General features: G+C 42.5%; 1 protein-coding gene across 1 annotated transcript; it reads right to left on the bottom strand.

Moving 5' to 3' along the window:
- Positions 1-554: 554 nt before the first annotated feature.
- LOC308169744 (palmdelphin-like) lies at positions 555-15747 on the bottom strand. Its single transcript, XM_080544471.1, has 9 exons — positions 15617-15747; positions 9659-9710; positions 7398-7478; positions 7074-7204; positions 5048-5162; positions 4599-4623; positions 4356-4472; positions 2886-3934; positions 555-1060 (listed from the first exon to the last, which is right to left on the bottom strand). Exons 2-9 carry the CDS (start codon positions 9701-9703, stop codon positions 1055-1057), a joined length of 1569 nt encoding a protein of 522 aa, XP_080400597.1. The 5' UTR covers positions 9704-9710; positions 15617-15747; the 3' UTR covers positions 555-1054.
- Positions 15748-21707: the final 5960 nt, after the last annotated feature.

Genomic DNA, 21707 nt, shown 5'->3' with positions numbered 1-21707 from the left:
GTAGTATTGCACATGTGTTGATAAGAAAGTAATGCACTAAGAATATTGTGATGAGGTATGTAGGGTGTGACATGTTAAGTGTTTATTATTTTATTGATTATTTTGTGCCAATATGTCATTTAGGCAATTTAACATACCATATTATTATATTTGTCTTTAATTGCACATTTCAAAACCTATTGGCCTTATTTTGTCCATTTCATACTGTGCATATATCTTAACTGTACATATAATAATGATGTCCATCGCCCTAGATCTGTATATATTATACTGTACGTATCTTAACTGTACATATCACCGCCATTCACCCTTGTTCTGTATATATACGGTATATCTTAACTATGTATTCATTGCACGTACAGGTATATTGTCTTTCATATTCATTTACTTATTAATTTACTAATACTACCGTATGCTGTCATGCACTATGCACTATTTGCACTGGATAGATGCCAAACTGTGTTTCGTTGTACTTGCAATCTGTCAAAGACAATGACATTGAATCTAATCAGTCACTTTGCTGCAGTCAATGAAACAATCACACACACAATCAATCAATTTAAACCAATCCATTTTCATTAATAAAACATTATGTTCAAGTTATTTTGTCCAATCTCTGTTATGAAATGTCCTTTGACTGAGGCAACATTTGAAGCAATAGCATTGCAATGGCATTGATCAGATATCATTTGGCAAAAACGCATCAACAGATTTCATAGAATTAGGCTGAGATGTACAGTAAATGTCTCTGTATGAGAACACAAGACAAAGAACACTGCACTTGACACATAAAGATTGCGTATCAAAGACAGAAATGCACAATCAGCACTGGATATCACACATTGATAGACAATCTTTGCACATCTCAACATTATTTAAATTTGGAGTCAGTCATCAGCTGTCTCTGAGAAGTCCTGTATCTGTTGTGTGAAGTAAGGAAAGCCAGTTCCATAGACTCTCTTTTCCTTATTCTTCATGGAATATTTACATCAGGGACTGGAATCACACTCTGAAGGTTACACTTCCCCCCTAGCCTTGCCATGCTCATGTTGCATCAGTGCTGTGGAGAAGAAAAATAAAATGTTTCAGTTTCTTGCACTGAAATTTGCCAATGACCGTGTGATACCAATAGATTATCCCATCTACCCACATATATGAAATATATTCTATTACATTTTCTTCACTATAAGCATAACAACAATTATTCGTTCGAGAAAAATACTTGTCTGAATATTGACACTGGAAGGAATGGATTTGTTGTGTGTTGACCATGAAATTAAGTGGAATTAAACAGAATAATATGGGTGAAGCTGAGTATTTCATATGAAATGTTGTAAGTTATGTAAGGCAAGAAAAGTCTTATGTAACCATTTCTCAAGCACATGTTATAAAATGCCTTTTAAAATCTGAGATTCCTTGGGGAAAAGAACACTCAAGGACAAGGCTTTCAATAGAACGAATCAATAGCAAAGGCTTTGGACACCTGGACGCATTTCCGCAGCATCTAGGCATGTGTGGTGTTTCAAGGTAAAACGAAGGTAGTGAATCGTGATGTTAGAATTATAAGGTTCTATCTCCATTTTTGTCAAAATTGAGTTTTTTACATAATCTGATCCATTAGGTGTTTATTAATGCCTGTGTGGTGTTATTTTAAAAATGTTGACGTTTTTGAGTTAGTAATTAATAAAATACAAAGGTTCCATCTCACAAAACATAATGGAATGTAAAATCTTTGACGCTCAATATCTCTGAACTACCCGAAACGGAGATAGAACCTTATAATTCTAAGCTCACAACATTGTGGTGTTTCAAGGTAAAATGAAGGTAGTGAATGCATGACAATGGAAGGTATCACGTCAAGTAATTAATTCATGAGATTTGATCAATGGTCTAAAAAGGGGGAAATGTCTCAGTCAAGACTATTACACAGAGTCTGTGGTAAACACCATCAAATGTGTGAAATAGTTCAGCTGTTCATGGAAATTAATGTTAGATTCAACCAAAATAATGTTGAGTAGAACTGGCGGTATTTATTAAAACTCCCATGGCATGCTGTTAAAGTTCGACAAACGCTACATTTGCAAAGACAGCACTTGCGACAATGAATAGTATGACAAGGTTGTTTTTATTAGTTTTGATTTAAGCAAGTAAAACACATGCAGGTAGAGTTAGACAGTACACACATACATTCAAAATTCAAAAGAGAAGGCTGTATCAAAGGAATAAGAATATCATTCCAAATTAAATATCAGCAAAGTCTCCAGCTATTCCTATGTAGTAATGCTGTAATTATTCTACTAATTATGTGAGTACACAAATAAATGATATATTATGTAACCACAATGTTGTCATTAGTGTAATTACAGAATTACTACACAGGAACAGGGGCGCAACCTAATGTAAAAGCATAATCAATATCTAATAAGCAATAGCAGCAATATCTCAACACAAATGTGATGATTTGAGAACAGCCACTGGGTGGAGCTACAGTTTCTCATAACAGAAACTCAGCAACACAGCAGACTCTCATTCATCCAGTCATCAGTAACTGTATGGTTTCAAACTGTCAAAAGCCTGAGGTTTAGCAAAATAGTGCCGTTAAGATAATGTAATAACACTGTGTAATAACACATGTGAGAAACCGATAAAGCATAGTCTTTATCGTGTCAAAGGAGAACTTAAGAGAACGTACGCGGGGGTGGAGTATGCCCCTACATGTTCTATTTGGTTGAGCAGCCACATGAGAGTGGGATCTTGAAAGCCAATGAGATCAAAGAGAGCTTTAGGGGGGTTAGAGGAGAGGAAAGGCAATGTTAGCGTGCAATGACAAAGAGATCGATGAGACCCCCTGGCAAGCAGGCTTGCTTTTTTGTCCGTGTTTATACCTGCCAGGGCCTGCGCTCACCAGGCTTGTGGATAAACGTGGGCCGGTGTGGCTGTAGATTGTCAGAGTTTGAGCAAACCTCTGTAGAGTCTCTGTTGTATCTGGCTTTGGCACTCGTGTCAGGTTGGAAGATCTTGCTTCGATAGCCCTCAGCGTGGAACGAGAGATAGTTCGGTTCTCCGTGATCGCCCTCGTCTTCATCTTCGTCGTTGCCAATGACGACTAGCTCAGCTTGGATGTCTTCCTCCTCTTCCTCTTCCTCCGCATTCTGGTAGCCCATGAAGATCATGGTGACCGGCTCCGAGTCTAGATCCGAGGGGAGTGTGTTGACGATGTTGAGAGTGGACTCGCTGTCGAAGTGTCTGTCGAACTGTCTACTGTACTCTTGAACTGTCGTCTCGGTCAGCGGTATAGGACTAGGGAGGTCTCCAGGCCTCTGGACCAAGACCATAGCTGGTCCCAGTCTGTTTGGATCTGTGTGCGTACCTCCACCGTTGGAAAGGCTACTCTGTCCAATTCGGACACCTTGATGAGATGCCGATTGAGGCCGTAGTAGTAGAGGCTTGTCAGCCTGAGCGTTTGGAATGTGCGCCAGGGACTCCTGAGTTTCCTCTCCCCTGTTCCGAGCTCCGTCTCCGGCCGACAGGGCCTCCGGCTGGAAGGGCTTGGTTTGGGTCTTACTAGGGCTCCGTTGGTGACCGTCGGGCCCAGGGCTGAGCTTGTCCCGCTCCGTTTTCCTTGGGGTCGAGGGCGTGCTCCCTGCTGTGTAGGGGGCAGCATACACAGGCTGGTGGTACTGCACGTCAGTAGGGACCTTGGTGTCGCTGGCCTGACGGATGAGCTCCTCCACCTCCGACAGGCTCAGCTCCCCCACCCCGTTGCGGGCCTCCTGGCTGTCGGAATGGACGGCGTAGACCGACTTTTTCCCATCGTCGTAGACCTTCACGCCCTTCTCTTCAAACTCCTGCGGGGTGATGGTGGTTGTAGACACGACCTGGCTCTCTCCTGTACGCAGGTCTCTCTCCACACTGATCTCCATGGCGAAGGTGGCTATGAGAAACAACAACCAGAGGATATTGCACATAATGCATTGGAAATATTGTTGAGTTATAGATAAAGTATAGCACATAATGTACTGTGTAATATACTGTTTAGTATACTAGACCATGTTCAATGTGCTCAGTAAAACCAGCCAGGCTTACTCTGTGACAGCTACATAGAAATTATAAATCAAATGACCTATTCCGTTTGCTACAGTGAAAGAAAATATTGCCTTTGAATAGGCATAATTGCAACAGCAGCCATCACAATCAGTGAGGTTGATGGATAGGTATGCTCACGGAATCCAAATGAGTGTCTTTCAAAACATTACAAGAGCTGAAAATCACATTGAAGTCTTGCTTATTATTTTCAAATGTTTATATCCTCACTATCATACTAAATAGCATACAAAGTAGGCTGTTTTAAATACCCTTTTTAGGCTCGTCACCATCAGGTTCATGCCTTGGACTTGTGATTTTCTTCAATGGTTTAGGTTGGTAGGACTTTGGCATATCTGGAATCGATGAGTAAACATACTGTATCGGCTCTGTAAAGAAAAATGTCCAGTCAGTCCAGATATACCTTTGGTCCAACAATGGATGTTAGAATGTATCAATCATTTATAATGTTAGAAAGTGCAACACAACACTCAGAGGTCAACAGAGGTCTTTACCTGATTGGAAATCAGCATGTAACTCCTGTGTGGAGATATATTTGTTCAAAATCAGAAACGAGAAAAGAATGATGTAGTAGTAGTTGCGTCATTTTCAATCATTTCCTTCATATTCTTGGAGGTTAGAAGTCACATTCAAGGAAGCAGAAACAACACCATGCATTTAGACCTATTGCCACCTTCTTTTCCGAATTTCCGCCAACAAAGTGATCTGTTTTCCTTCACCTTAGTCGACCCTAAGCAGACCTTCACTAGCCACTGCACACCTACACACCCACACACCCACACACCCACACAACCACACACCCACACAACCACACACCAACACACTCCACAGGCTCTCATTGGAAACAAGTTAGTATCAACCAGCAGCATATCGAGTTCATACGCAAACACCACAGGGGAATAGAGCCATTCCCCACAAACAAAAAGTATTAGTTGAGCAATACCTTGATAATGTCCTGCGCTGTTCTCTCCACCTCCTTCAGCCGTCTCAGTGTGACTTCCTCATTGGCTGAAATATTTAGCTCCTGAGTTTCCAGGACGTCAATTTCCTTCTCCATTCTGCAAAGTGGTAAGAGGCCATTAGTAAGAGAGACGACGTCCTTTAGAATCAATTTGTAGCAGCAGTATTGAACTACGGTTTAATACAAATACAGTGTATGTCAGTATAGGTTAGCATGCGCACATCTAAACTAGGATCTTTTTTTATTTATTTTTTATTTGTTTTTTCAGATGTTATCCCTTTTTTCACCCAATTTGGTAGCCAATTGAACCCAACCTAGCATCCAATTATCCCCTGCCTATTGCGAGGGATCCGCCGCACGACCCCGCGGCCGGCAGTCCCAGAGGAGGCCGCCAGGCAGACTAGCTGACTGGCTCCTCGAGCCCAGCACCGTTATTCCAGCACCAGACGGGGGCGCTGTTGCGCGACGGATCCTTGTCCGGAACTACTCCTATACCCCCCTCGGGAGCGGCCGCCCAATATGCCGTTCCCCGTGTGTGCCCTGGCCATATCCGGGTCTGGCGAGCCGGGATACGAACCCCGGCCCCGGTGGGCAGCATGCACTAGTGGCCAGTGCTTAGACCGCTACACCACCGCGGGGCCAAACTAGGATCTTTTATTGACAAGTGAGCAGTTTGGATCCATCACTGTTGCCACTGTTCGTCACGACAACACACACACGATTTCAGACAGATTCTATCTATGACCAAAGCTGGCTAAACTGTGGCTCATAAAAGTGGCTCATATTTCACATGTTTATTTTTCACCATGGTGAGGAACGGTGAGTAAGGAGGATGAATAATGAGAATGATAGGTCATCATTGAGCTGTCTATTTATTTCCAAAGCAGTGAGTGTCTTGGTCAGGATCCAGGGGAATTTCAGGAATCTTTCTCCCCATCCTTGATGGACTTTTCCAGGGCCTAGTTGTTAAAAACTTTTCATCTGGATCAGAATGATGATTTCCCCTAGAAGGCTCAAAATCAGCCAGCTCCATCTGATCCTGGAGAGCAAAAACAGAATCGGGGTCATTCTGACCCAGATTAAACGTTTGGAACAACTGGGCCCAGGTGATGAGAGGAGGATGTTCTTTCCAGATTAGTTGTGTGCCTTATCGCTTATATGCTTCGATGCTGTCCTGTGGACAAACCTCAGAGCCCATCACTGATGTTTTGGCAGCCAGGACAATGGACAGGTTATTTCAGTTCACTCTTCCCACCACTAAAATACAGCAGTGATCAGAAAATAGAACACTGCCTCTCTTGGACAAGCACTCCTATATACTGACAGCTATATTTGGAGCGATTTTATATGTTGGCCTCAATTGTACTGTGTCTACCTTGACTTCGAGGTAATCGAGGTACTTCGAGGTAATCCTCTTTGTACGTGGTTAGTTATAGCTGTTCCGGAGGAGATCATGTCGGTCAGACATGTTATGTAATGTCGGGAGGGTAGACTGGTGACACTCAAAGCTCATCACAGGGGTTAAGTAGGTTAAAGTCGTCAAGCGTGGTGTAATCCTCCAAACAGGACCTCCGCCACAACACCAGGTGGAAAGGGAAAGCTTGGATGATATGTTTTCTTGCTTTTTGACAGAGATGCAAACACTTACCCACGCACACACATACAGACAGACAGACACACATTCTCACACTCACACACACACACTCGCACACACACTCGCACACACACACACACAGACACACACACACTCACACACACACACACACACTCACACACACACAAACACACACTCACACACGCACACACACACACACACACACACCCACAGACACACACACACACTCACACACACACACACTCACACACACACACACACTCACACACTCACACACACACTCACACACGCACACACACACACACACACACACGCACACACACACACACGCACACACACACACACACATATACACACACACACACACACAAACACACACATCTGAAGACTTACGTGTTGATGTTGCTCTGCAGGAGTACAGCTTTCTGCTGGTCGTCCTCAGCCTGGAGTTTGGCGGCCTCTTGCTCCTCCTCAGTCTGCTGACTCAGCCCATCCATCAGCCATTGTTCCCGCAGGGATTTTTTCTATTTCAGGAAACCATCAAAACATTTCAGAATGCACAATAGTGTTGTTCCTTCATCACTTCCTGGCAGAAGGGAAAACAATTCCATTCCATTCTGCTTCTTTTCATCAGGTGCAATTAGACCCACAGAAGGGTTTTTTTCTGTTTTTAATGAGACATAGGCCTACCTTTTTAGTTTTTTTAACGAGACATACCTTCAAATATTGAAGTTTTAATTTCTCCTCCTCGACCTGTCTCCTCTTCTTGGCTATGTCCTCCTGGACTCTTCTCTTGTCCTGTGCATTGACACACACTGGATCAGTAAAGAGATTCCACCACTTGTCATTTCACAAGGCTCAAGTTCGAATGGACACCTGGTGATTTAGAATCCAGTTCTCATAAATCCAGCTAAAGGGAAAGTCACAGGAGCCCCATAGTGCCCTACAGCACCAGGGAGGAGAAGGACACACACCCCTTTTTTAAGACTCCTTCTGTAGTTAGATCCAACCTGTGTACATCTGTTCAATATAACAGTTTAGCAGTTTCTCTCTGTAAATAGATACCTTGTACAGTCCTTTCTGATCAAAGCACACAGACTCGTCACACACAAAGAGATTCAATTGAAAAGAGTATCTAAGCTTATTATCAGAGATAATGGTTTTCACTTGTTATACCAATAACTTCATGCCAAACCTTGCATGTGAAATGTGATTGGGGCGAGACGGATCACATGGAGATCCATAAGGCCACGCCCCTGACTTTGGGGAAAGCTTCAGGGTCATGCAATTGATAACCCATAAAAATATCCCAAACTTATCCTCACCGTTCTCTTAAACCTGACACTAATATTGTTTCATCATTAGCCTGCTATGTTGTTTTGGTTATTACTAAGAACATTATTTTAACAAAATCATTGTACACCATCAACAGCAAACTGTCACCATGGATGCAAAAAAGATGTGATATGGTCTAGTGAAAAGGTCCGCATGTCGGCAATTCTCAAGATTGATCAAAAAGCATCTTTAAAATTATTATTTTTCGCATGGTACAAAAGTTGAAGTGTTGAAGAGCCCACTCTATATAACAAACAATAATTTTAGGATCACTAAAACGTATAATTTGTGAATTGGATTCACTGTATCGTCTGCCGTAGGCTACAGGGTAAGTGATACATGACTTGTAAACCAACTTGTGTTTTAGGACGTGTTCAAAAGCAAGGACTGTGTGATCTAATTATGTGTAGTTATGTGTTTTTAGCATGTTGATCTTGCATCTTGTGATAGCAAGATAGCAAGATAGCATCTTGTGATGTGCTAAACATGCATTTACATATTCATAGCGATGTACCTTCTTAGCTGATAGCTACTAGCAGCTGTTTTGCGTGTGTTGTGATTCAGAGCCAGATTTGTACCAATATTCAAATAATCTTCTTATTACTATTTTCAGATTTCAATATGATCTCATCTATCTATCTATTCAGTATGACGCATCATTTGAAAGCTTACAATCTGCACTTTCATAATCAGGGGGGAAACAATTCAAATGACCTTGCCCTATTTGAGGACTTTTTCCCCAGACCCTGTCCTGTTTGACCTAACAAGCTAACAACCGTTACAATAGACTGTTAGCATCACTAGTCAGCTAGCATCTGTTGGTTGATGTTGACGTAGATTTGAAGTGTGATGCAGTTGATTGGAAAAGATATACATATACATGTATAAGGATCAGAATGAATTGCCATCTTGCCCTACGCTCAAAATCATTATTAGACTAGGTTTGATCCCAATAAAAATGGGTTGGCTGAAGTCAGTGAACCCTGAACACAGACAGTGGACAGGGAAGGACGTTTGTCTGACTTATCTCTCATGCTGTATAATGTCAGTGATGAGCTGTACGTAGTGATGAGTTGATACACATTGATACTAAGCTTTTCACATCCAAAATAAGATCCCCAGAAGCTTCCTTAGCTTCTTTCACTGCCACCAGATACCACTTCTCACTTCTTAGAATAACCGCAGCCATTCTTTTTTTTTTCATTTTCTTTTCAGGAAGGGCAACACAAGAGAAGCGTGGTTAACGTCCCCCAAACAAGTCTGTCACTTTACCAAACTTTGGTCTGTTAGCACAAATAGTTATAACATATATAATATATAATATATAACATATCATATTTATACAACAGTTAGTTCCGACCAAGTAATTTGATTGGACAAGAGGCATTCCATGAGTGCTGATATACAGTATAACAGCACTGGGACCTTTAACTATAATATAGTTAATTATATATATATATATAATATTATGTATCACTCCGCCGCACAGATGTTCTACTAAATGACCGTTAATTAGACTACATGTTTGTGTTCGGTACTCAGCCTGCGGCCTCGTACCTACGACCGAATCGCAGCCGTGCTGGTATTCAGTATAACACACTCCCTCTCGTGTGATATTGCTTAAATAACTGACTCTTTCTTACCGTGATGGCCTGGAGACGCTCCTTCAACAGGTCGGCCTCCTCCATGCTGACCCTGAAACAAGAGAGAGGGACGTCTCTGAGAGATGAGCAAAGAGTACCGGTACAGTGTAGGAGTGTGTGTGTGTGTGTGTGTGTGTGTGTGTGTGTGTGTGTGTAAGAGAGAAGGGGGGGTGATGCAGTGGAAGCCTGGCAGGGTCTGTCTGCAGGGACAGCAGGGATGTGGTGGTGACAGCAGGCGAGAAGACAGAGTTGGCCTGGCGGGGGAGGGAGAGGGACAGCGAGACAGAGGGAGGGAGTGAGGGAGTGAGGGGGGGGGGGGGGGGGTGTTGTTGGGGCTCTGTCATTCTGGTGGGCAGCCCATGTAGGAGGGAGTAGAGATGAGGGTGGAAGAGCGTCACTGTTGAAGGCCAGTAGGGATGAACCCAAACTCGTGAGTTTAGAATGATAAGGTTCTATCTCCGTTTAGGGTAGTTCAGAGATATTGAGCGTCAACGTTTTTACATTCCGTTATGTTTTGTGAGATGGAACCTTTGCATTTTTTTTTTTTTTAAATAACACCACACAGGCATTAATAAACACCTAATGGATCAGATTATGTAAAAAAACTAAATTTTGAAAAGAAATGGAGATCGAACCTTCTAATTCTAACGTCACGAACTGCGGCCTACAGGGATGACTGGGATGTCTATGTGACACGTGATTGACCCAAGCAGGCGTGGGGTTTGAAGAATGGGACAGACGCGCTTGGGCCGGTGTATGGAATCTGACATGGCGTTACTCATCTTTAATGGCCTCCGCTAAATAACTAGCTAAACAAGCTATGGCACTGGAGGCAAAGTCAGATTGGACTTTGACCTCTCTGACCAGGGATGTTGACACGCATGAGCTAGGTCACGAGGGGTGGAATGTCAAAATCATGAATAACATTGCCGTTTTAAATTCACAATAATGATATGTAGTACAGTAGATATTATGTGTAAGACTTTACTTTCAGTTGCTGTGAAAAATAGCATCACATCATGTCTGATCTGAGGGTAATAGCAACTGTCTGTTTGCCACGCCTTGATTGACAACAAGATATTAGATTTGATCATTCCTTATCTTAAAACCTCACACGATACCACTCACTGTATAGTGAGTTCTAGCAGCATGCCGTCATGGGCCAGCTCTTGGGTTGGTACTTACATGTGATTCAATGTGTATGTGTTATTAATAGTCTAGGATAAGCTGATTTTTTCTGCCCCTCATATCAACACATCAAACATCAGGATTACTGTATCTTTCCTCGAGTAGGTTAGGGCAGCACTCCAGACAATAGTGTCCATTCAACTAACAACCCTGAGCTATGATCAGATGGCTGTCTGCTAGCGTGGCCAATGGCAGGCCCTCAGTAACCTCTGAGGGCCTTGAGTTCCTGACAAACAATGACAAACTAAAATTAAACCCTGATAAATTAAATGACATCACCAAAAGGCAGAGGATGTTGAACACAATCCAGTGTCCTTGGAGTTGAAATAGAACTCACTTACTGTATATGTGCCTTTCTCACTACCCAGACATAACAATGTTGACTACTGCTACTGTAAGACGATGACAGCAAATATAGCCATTGGGTATATTGGACTGGAGACACTATTGTATCATTGAAATAGCGCTTAGTATTCAAAACATTCTAACTAGCTGTTTCTGATGCTACTTAAGAGAAGACCCCATGTTGTGAGCAGTGGTGAAAGCTGAATGATACAAGATATGATTTAAAAAGGTATGTTGGCCTAATCTCTGTCAGTTTTGCAGACAGATGGTACAGGCTCTGGCCAACAGTCCTCAAGCTGAGAAACAGTCTCCTTCTCCCACGGGGATGTAGCTAGGCGCCATTCATTCAATATCATCCATCCACTTATATATTATGGAATATATAACATATAAGGAAACACCTGGGTACAGCAAGCTTGTGACACTAGATGGTGACGCACCGTACATGGAAATGTGTAGTCCTCTCTAACATGGTTGGAATTTGTTCTATTTTTTATGTAACTAGATATATACAGTAAGTGTTTTATATTATGCCAAATGTAAAATTGTATGATGTATGATCTATGTTAATGTTTAAAGTATGTTTTATAGGTTAAATGTTATTTGTAATGTATGTTTTAAATGTGGGCCCCACTAAAAGTAGCTCATGGAGCTCATATACAGTACATGTATCATCCATCCAGCTAGCAAAAGCTTTGAACTGATAACAAATCTGCCTCTCCATTCCCTGTAGCTCACTTAACACTGACGTACTGTATCTGGTACAGTACACCCCTTTGAAGTCGTCTATATTAGTAACGTCATTACAGGGAATTAGTTCTACATATGAATTGAACAGCAGAACATGCCTCCCTAAATAACGGGGGTAAGGTGAGCTCTCATGTCAGATGACTGGGTCTGTTTATTTGCGTGGCACTGATGTTCACGTCGCCATTAGCACCTGGACTCCTCAAATGTCACCCTGTCCACTGTGACATGTGCCTTGTTACTCCCTCCATGAAATATAATACACACATACCACACCGTACCACACAGGGCCCCAGACCTCATATGCATTCCATACACACAGTGACAGGAACAATGTAGCACTGCTCATACTGTGTGTATGTGTGTGTGTGTGTGTGTGTGTGTATGGGTGTCTGTGTGTGTCTGTGTGTGAGTGTGTGTGTGTGTGTGTATGGGTGTGTGTGTGTGTGTGTGTGTGTGTGTGTGTGTGTGTGTGCGTGTGTGTGTGTGTGTGTGTGTGAGTGTGTGCGTGTGTGTGTATGTGTGCAAGATAAGAAAGCATGTCTGCATGTTCATCGTATGATAACCCTAATCACAGCACAGCCACTCTGAGGCGGCAGTATGCTCCCTGTAGATGACAGATATTTGGACCAATGAAATGTGTTTGAATCAAAGGAACTCATGCTCACACTCAGGCTCTCACCACCACCACTCTCTCTGAGAGAAACGAGTCAGATGCACCACTATACCGACAAGTACGGAGACGTGATGTTAGGACTGTTCCTATTTCCTAGGTTAGTGTAGTGAGTTCGCTGAGAGATTGCTAAGCATGAAATGATGCTAAGCTTCTATGTCAAACACCACATTAGTCACAAATACTTCCAGTAGCTCTAGATTCATACAATACAGCTACATAAACCTTTAACTATCTATCTATATGAATAAACATGGTGAAATAATACGTTTATGTTTGTAAATGCAAAAAAAATGTATGTCGATCTTACTAAATGCAAGCCATGCACAATAATGTTTGGCTGGATTTTCCTTATATAACACTGGTGAATTAATCACACTGCAATGTGGAATGAGAACAGGAGTGGGTGGGAGATGGCACTGAGGAGGAGTGTGTTAGTCACAGCATATAGCCTCACATACAGAACACTGAGATCTGGCAAAGCATATACATAGATAGATCCCTCCACACTGGCTGGCTGCATACTGCATACATACACATGCCCAAAGCCACGATACTGCACACACACACACACACACACACACACACACACACACACACACACACACACACACACACACACACAGATACACACACACACACACACACACACACACATACACACACACACACACACACAGAAAGAGAGAGCTTTGAGCATTCACTTGGCTGCTGAGAGGATGTTCATCCCCCCTCCTTCTCCCACCCCAATGCTGCTAGTCTCTTTACACCAGTCGTCTAACACAGCTCCGTACAGGAGCTAAGACACCTAGCGTGGAGGGAAGGAGGGTACGGAAGGTTGCCCTGGCTAGCGTCACCCCACCTGTTGACACTAATAGCCATGCTCTTCACAGCCTTGATCCAGGCAGGCTTGAACATAATTTCCAGTCTCACAGATGTACTGTCACCAGCCTGTTTACTGTGTGTGTGTGTGTGTGTGTGTGTGTGTGTGTGTGTGTATCTGTGTGTGTGTGTGTGTGTGTGTGTGTGCGTGTGTGTGTGTGTGTGTGTGTGTGTGTGTGTGTGTGTGTGTGCGCGTGTGTGTGTGTGTGTGTGTGCGCGTGTGTGTGTGTGTGTGTGTGTAGGTCCCTTTGAGCTGAAGGTTTTCAGCAGGTGACGTGGCCGCCGAGAGCCGAGAGGATCTAGATAAACTCTCAGCGACATGTCACTCTTGGCCAGAGTGATCTTTAACTCCATGATGTCAAACACCGCACAGCAAACACTGCACGAGCCAATCAGCCACAGCAACCAGAGGGAGGGAAATGCTTGAAGCAGGACTATTGGCTAACATACAGAAAACATGGCACAACCAGTTGGTCAGAAGCCAATAGTTTCATCAATCATATCAAAACTATCATTCAGTGTGTTTCAAAAGCTAGCCTGCTGTAGGGAAATCGTGACGTTAGAATTATAAGGTTCTATCTCCATTTTTGTCAAAATTGAGTTTTTTACATAATCTGATCCATTAGGTGTTTATTAATGTCTGTGTGGTGTTATTTTTAAAATGTTGACATTTTTGAGTTCGTAATTCATAAAATACAAAGGTTCCATCTCACAAAACATGATGGAATGTAAAAACTTTGACGCTCAATATCTCTGAACTGCCCTAAACGGAGATAGAACCATATCATGCTAAACTCACGAAATGCATGGGAGAAAGAGTTGTAATAGAAGAACACAGCTAGATCACATTTTACAATAACAATATCCCAATTGTTAGTTCCTACGTACATACTGTACCTCTTGCTAAATCTCTTATTCTGAATCTGATCGCTCCTGGATTAAGAGCCCAATTGACCCTGGCGTCTGCCTCTGTTATGGAAACTGGACATAGAGACATGTACTGTAGTGTCCATTTCTCCTGGCTCTCAACTCTCTGACTCTCTGACAATATCAGGGAAATGCAAACTAGTCTGGGTTCCAAGTTGCCACAACCTGCCAACAATGCTCCAAAATATGAACGACCTAATCCTAAAATGATTACATTGAGATGGGTGTGGGTGTGAAGAGTGGACAGGTGAGTGATGATGTTTGTACCGTAAGTATGGGTTAGTTGTTCTTGTGAGTCCTGTTTGGATGTGTGTGTGCTCACTGTCCTATGTGTGTTCAGTACACTATCCACAATGAAGTAAGACAGAATGACTCGCATGTGAGCATGCACACACGCACACATACGCATGCACACATGCACACACACACACGCACACACACACACACACACACACACACACACACACACACACACGCACGCACACACACACACACACACACACACACACACACGCACACACACACACACACACACACACACACACACACAGGACATAGTACAAATACTTAAGGGATCTCTATTACTTGTGACTCGTTAGACTCTGTCATTGTGTCTAGAGGAATGTTTTGCCAGACCCTTTAAACCTGCTGACAAAAGATTTCAAGACCCTCCACAGAGAAAGTCAGGCAGCAGGGCAAAAGCGTTGGGCTTAGAGCCATTCAAAGATTACAGAATCAAGAGACCCCCATGCATGCTGTTTTTAATACCATGCAAAACAACATCATGTAGTTCGCCCCCCACACAAGAGAAACAATGGAGCTGTGTTATCCTACTGTCATTGAGCCAATGCTCAAACCAGAGCAGCCTTCACTAACAAGCATACTGTACAACGCTAAGATGCTAAAGTTGACCATAGTGGAGGTGATTTGGAATCAAGCTCTCGTGATAAGGTTACCCTGCCTGCATCTCCTCTGCTCAGATACTGTAAAGCCCTCACACCATGTCATCTTGGCATATGTCTGTAGCATCCACGCGAGAGGTGCCAAGTTCAAAACCCTGCCAGTTACACACATTTCACCGGAAAACTTGCTATTATACACATGTTTAACAAACGAGTCAAAAGCTAAATAACAGAAGCTAACTGGCAAACAGTACAGTCAAAAACAGAAGCAGAGATATGAAGGTAGAGACTCACCAGTTGTGTGTAGTAGAGAGCGGTTGTATAGTAAGGGTGTGTGTGTGTGTGTGTGTGTGTGTGTGTGTGTGTGTGTGTGTGTGTGTGTGTCTGTGTGTGTGTGTGTGTGTGTGTGAGAGAGAGCAGTAGAGAAGCAGAAGGAGCTCAGTAGAGTGTGCACTGTGTGGTGGAATCCTGCATTACTAAGTCTGAGGGAGTCGGTAGGCTGGGGGTTGAGATAGGGTTAGCACTGACTGGTGGATTGCCCTCTCTCTCTCTCTCTCTCTCTCTCTCTCTCTCTCTCTCTCTCTCTCTCTCTCTCTCTCTCTCTCTCTCTCTCTCTCTCTCTCTCTCTCTCTCTCTCTCTCTCTTTTTGAAGAACAGCCCCTCAGCTCATGAGCCTGTCAGAGTGGAGCTGTTCTAGCTGCCATGTGAGTGCGGGCATACCACTGCCAAAGAATGGCTCAATTTCCACGAGCACAGACAGAAAGACAAATACACACACACACACACACACACACACACACACACACACACACACACACACAGACACAGGAAACACTAAAATATTTTACAGTGTTTCTGATCAGCTGTCACTGCCATTGACGGACATGCACAGACATCAGCACGGAAATGGAATTAGAGAATTACCCTGTTCTAAAATTAGCTTCAGAGGTCTGTGCTGTGGAGAGGACAGTCCATTAGAGCAGCCTGCCAGCCTGACTCATTTCTTGATAATGTTGCAATATAGTATGTCGAATCAGCCTTGCGAGCTCATACATCTTGTACAAACCAACCATGTTATAGTATATTATCTCCATCATTTGTGTTATGCTAAATCATGAGCTTGGAATTATAAGGTTCCATCTCCGTTTAGGGTAGTTCAGAGATATTGAGCGTCAAAGTGTTTACATTCCATTATGTTTTGTGAGATGGAACCTTTGAATTTATTAATTACTAACTAAAAAAAGTAAACATTTTAAAAATAGCACCACACAGGCATTAATAAACACCTAATGGATCAACAACTCAATTTTGACCAAAAATGGAGATAGAACCTTATAATTCTAACGTCACGACATGTAACTTGCTTACTCATGTAGCGTTCCCGAGTGATAGCAGTGTTGAGCTGCAGTTTCCATATGAATCCTTTTCGATAGGGCGTCTCATCATCACATTCTCACAGCTTTCACATCACTGCCAAGGGAGCCTGCAGCAGGTACACACATATCCATGGCAACAAGCTGAACCCTCTCTCCAAGTTGAGCACTCTCTCTCTCCACTAGTCTAAAGATAGGCCTGGAACATACGCTCACGAAATACGAAACACTTTCTCAGGAACACCTGTACACCTTCTCATTCATTCAGGTGGTGTAAGGGTGGGTTTTGAGAGCAAAGGGAGGCCCTACCCAGTATAAGTATAGTGTTCCTAATAAAGTGTTCAGTGAGTATAGTTCCTCCCTCCCAAATGGATACTGTATGAAGGAAAGACTTTCTATGATGTCTTTTTGACATCATGCATGTTGGTGTTATGGGTGGTCATTAAGATAAGTTGTCGGTCTTAAGGGACACACTTAGTAGCCTACGTGTGTATAGCATTATAGCATTTGAGTCCTGTGGTGACAGAATAACACCAACTAAAAACATGAATAATAATAATAATAATAATAATAACTATATTTGTATAGCGCTTTTCCTGCAATCGTTGCAGCTCAAAGTGCTCCAATCATTATATAATCATCATTTAATTTTTTTCATTTAAAGGCAATATTAAAAAGATGGGTTTTTAGTCTTGACTTGAACATAGTTGCTGAGGTTGCATCCTTAATGTAAACTGGCAGTGCATTCCACAATTTGGGTGCATAAAATGAGAATGCAGCCTCACCAAATCTCTTCTTTTGTACATGTGGTACACAGAGAAAGCCAGCGTCAGAAGACCTGAGAGCTCTATTGGGCTGATATGCTAGCGAAAGCTCTTTCAGATATTCTGGTGCTGTGCCAGTGAGAGCTTTCTAAACAAGCAGAAGGATCTTGAAATCTATTCTGAACTTAACAGGAAGCCAGTTGAGTAGAGCCAGTTGTGAGTAGAGCCAGTTGAGTAGAGTCTCTAAAATAGGAGTTATATGAACATTAGAGTATATAAAACAGAATATCCAACAAGGACAGTCGTAAGTTGTTTACTATATGACACGTGCTGCATACTTCACTCGATGATGATCTCATAGTCTAGGAAAAGGTTGTTGTGGATCTGTATGTATCACCAGGGTCATAAATGCCTGAGAGCCTTAGCTAAGAGGGACAGAATGCACCAACAGGTTGCAGGCTGGACACTTACCCCCCCCCAAGGCTGACACAGTGGACAGATTGCTGAGGGCAGGAGGAGTGTGGGACATTCTTCCAGCGTGCTCCGCTGCCTGACGCCCGCCTCCAAAAAATGACACCCTCATCAACATGGCACATTCCCTGTCAACTCTCTAATGAATGGAAATATATGTAAATCTGCGGTGGCATCAGTGTTATGGTCCCTCGTCAGAAGAAGATTGCTCTGGAGCACATTTGGAGCTTCCCACACACATTCTGTTGTGGGATGCGCTGAAAAAGAATTGCCCTGGATCCATCTCAACCCACCAGATTTGTGCCACACAGTGTACCGTAAATGTTTTGTTTTTTTATTAAAATGGTATAGCAATCCCACCTGTCGTGGGTAATAGCTGTAGCTGTAGCATTACCTTCCCTTGCGGTAGTTTTGAGTGAGCTCGTTTTTAACTGCCTTCAATGGCACTTGCCAGACATGGTGTGAGGGCTTTACAGTATCTGAACAGAGGAGATGCAGGCAGGGTAACCTTATCACGAGAGCTTGATTCCAAATCACCTCCACTACTATGTTCAACTTTAGCATCTTAGCGTTCTACGGTATGCTGTTAGTGAAGGCTGCTCTGGTTTTAGCATTGGCTCAATGACAGTAGGATGAACACAGCTCCATTGTTGCCAGATAGCCATTTAGCATCAGCTGTCTTCCATCATTTTGGTCATATGAAAACACGTGTCATATGACGAGAATAGCGTGTTATCATTCAAGCCCGTCAGCTGTCAATGCAAAACGTGTAGAGTTTAAAATAGAGTTTAAAATAAGAAAATAAAGCAGACACTGCAATGGTTGACAAAGTCAAAGTAGGATAGTGAGGGAGAGTGAGAGGGAACAACACATCATACAAAGAGAACAACAATAACACAGGAGACAACTGAATACAGATGAACAGACACACGTATGGCTGTGTAGGTAGTCGACAAAGAGGAGAAAGGAACAAATGATGGACAGAGACACAGGGGGAGGAAGAGACTCTTGGTCATCTGTGCCATGGTGTGTTGCTTCCTCAGCAGAAACTCAAGGCACATGGGACAGCGACAGCGACAGCGACAGCGACAGCTGAACACTGCGCTAACTCTGACGGCCACACACAGCCAAGTCACACAAAAGAGACAGACAGAAATACTGGAATAGCATTATGTTGTTATCTCTCTGTCTCTGTCTCTGTCTCTGTCTCTGTCTCTGTCTCTGTCTCTGTCTCTGTCTCTGTCTCTGTCTCTGTCTCTCTCTGTCTCTGTCTCTGTCTCTGTCTCTGTCTCTGTCTCTGTCTCTGTCTCTGTCTCTCTCTCTGTCTCTGTCTCTGTCTCTGTCTCTCTCTCTGTCTCTGTCTCTGTCTCTGTCTGTCTCTACCTCTCTCTCTCTCTCTATTGCTCTTGCTTTTCTATCTCTCACACTTTTTCTCTCTTTCTGTGTGTCTCTATCTCTATCTGGCTGTCCTGACTTCTTTTCCTCCATGAATGGTCTTTGTTGTTAACAGAGTTGTTAACAGATGGAAGGGGAATTATCATTCCCATACAGAAAACATCACTATTGGTACATTTATAACAACTCTGTGCTTTCCAACTGTGTGTGTAGCCTACTTTCCAACAACTACTCTACTTTCCCATCACTCTAAAATGCCAAACCACTCTCCCACCCACCCACACAAACATGCACACACAAGCGCACATTACACCCACATACAACCTCCCACCTCTCTCTCACACGCACACACACACACACACACACGCACACACACACACACACACACACACACACACACACACGCGCGCACACACACACACACACACACACACACACACACACACACACACACACACACACACACAGAACCATTTTGGCTCCACAGCAGTGGTGCTAAGAGTGGTTCGGGGGGGGGGCCACTCCAGAGAGCTCTCCGGTCCCATTAGTAGTGTATTTTCCACATACAAAGACAAAGAGATGTGTCAATCCACCACGGTGTTATTATAGAGATCACTGCCATTGGGAGGCTCAACAGCACCCACTATGGGCCATGTTAATCACAGCATGCAGAAAAACTGTTCACTGGTAAAAAACGAATTGCTAATCCTGAATCACTGTGGAGAAGAGAGAGATCAACTGTCAGAGATCTCACCGTTGATCAAACGTGACTGCTGGTTCACCCCCGAGCGGTTGTCAGGGGGCTCACTTCACCCACATGGGTGCTTTGAATCCATGAGTAAGCGCTGTACAAATGTAGGGAACGTTTTTTTTACATAATCTGATCCATTAGGTGTTTATTAATGCCTGTGTGGTGTTATTTTTAAAATGTTTTAGTTAGTAATTCATAAATTACAAAGGTTCCATCTCACAAAACATAATGGAATGTAAAAACTTTGAGATAGAACCTTATAATTCTAAGCTCACGAAATGTAATGTATTCTTATTTTGATTGTTATTACTTAGCCTACTATTATTATTATCATGCAGCCTCCATTGTCTGCCTAGTGTCGTTTTTCCACTGACCACTGTAGCTTGGATACCGGTGAATGTGCGCGGCGTGCAAGTGGATGTGTCTTTCTATCTGACAGACAGGGAGAGATAAAGAGCGAGAGGGTTGGAGGGTCTGTCGTTTTACAGTACGACCCTCACAGTGCATTGATATGCCGCCTTAGACACGGTTCATCCCATTGAGCTCAGCAGGGGAATACGTTGACAAGTGACAACACTATCAGACAACCCCTCTCCAGTTACCCGGAGCACCTAGGCATTCCACAACCTTAAACCGAAGAGCAAGGAGGCATTGTGTGGGGAGGCCATGTAGTATTCCCAAAGCTGCCTTTCATTCTCTGTACAGATATGAGAGGTATGTGGATCTCCTCTATAGAGGGGGCTCTCTGTGTGCCCCCCGGAGAGGACCCGACTGTCTTTGGGTCACAGAGCAACTTAATCATAATAATAGTATTATTATACTATATTAATAATATAATATAATAATATTATATATATACACCGTATATATATACTGTATATTATTAATAATAGTATTATTATACTATATTAATAATATAATATAATAATATTATATATATATATATATATATATATATATATACCGTATACACTGTATATTATTAATAATAGTATTATTATACTATATTAATAATATAATATAATATATATATATATATATACACCGTATATATATATATATATATATATATATACTGTATATTATTAATAATAGTATTATTATACTATTATTATTCATACACTGAGGAGAATGTGTGCTTTATTCGCTAACGCTATTTCAAGCACTCTCTCAGACAATCACGGGCAGGATCAAATCATTAACTAGAGGGAAACCAAAAAGGTACCATGCTGTTGCCATGGCAGCAGAAATAAAGCACTGCACATGGAGGGAGTAGGGGAGGGTGGGGTTTTTCATTTTCACTAGGGAGTTATTCCCAAGAGATATCCGGTGCCCACGGTATTTTGAGCTCATTACCGGTAGGTGAATGTGCCTTGGTGAAGTTCTCAACTTTTTCCTATATTATTATTATTATTTAGTTTTTTATTTAGTTTTCAGAGACATTACCGTACGCAACACACATAAGCACACAGACAAAACAGCGAAAACAAGAACAAAACAAAACAAAAACAGAAACTAAAATAATAATAAATAACAGTTCACAGAGTACTTCTCATATATAATACAAAGCCATTTCTAAGAAGTAAGAGGCGTTGTTAGACGTTCCACGTAAGAAATGAAAGGCTGCCACA

Source organism: Nansenia antarctica (genome assembly GCF_963989245.1).
Source record: "Nansenia antarctica genome assembly, chromosome: 13".
Lineage (NCBI taxonomy): Eukaryota > Metazoa > Chordata > Actinopteri > Argentiniformes > Microstomatidae > Nansenia > Nansenia antarctica.
This window is presented reverse-complemented; position numbering and strand designations above follow the sequence as displayed.

Coding starts and splice junctions, on each gene's coding strand:
- LOC308169744 (XM_080544471.1), bottom strand. CDS start 9,703: ATGGAGGAGGCCGACCTGTTGAAGGAGCGTCTCCAGGCCATCACG. Junction 7,205..7,397: donor TAAAACTTCAATATTTGAAG/GTATGTCTCGTT, acceptor TTCCTGAAATAG/AAAAAATCCCTGCGGGAACA. Junction 5,163..7,073: donor CTGCAGAGCAACATCAACAC/GTAAGTCTTCAG, acceptor ACCACTTTGCAG/AATGGAGAAGGAAATTGACG.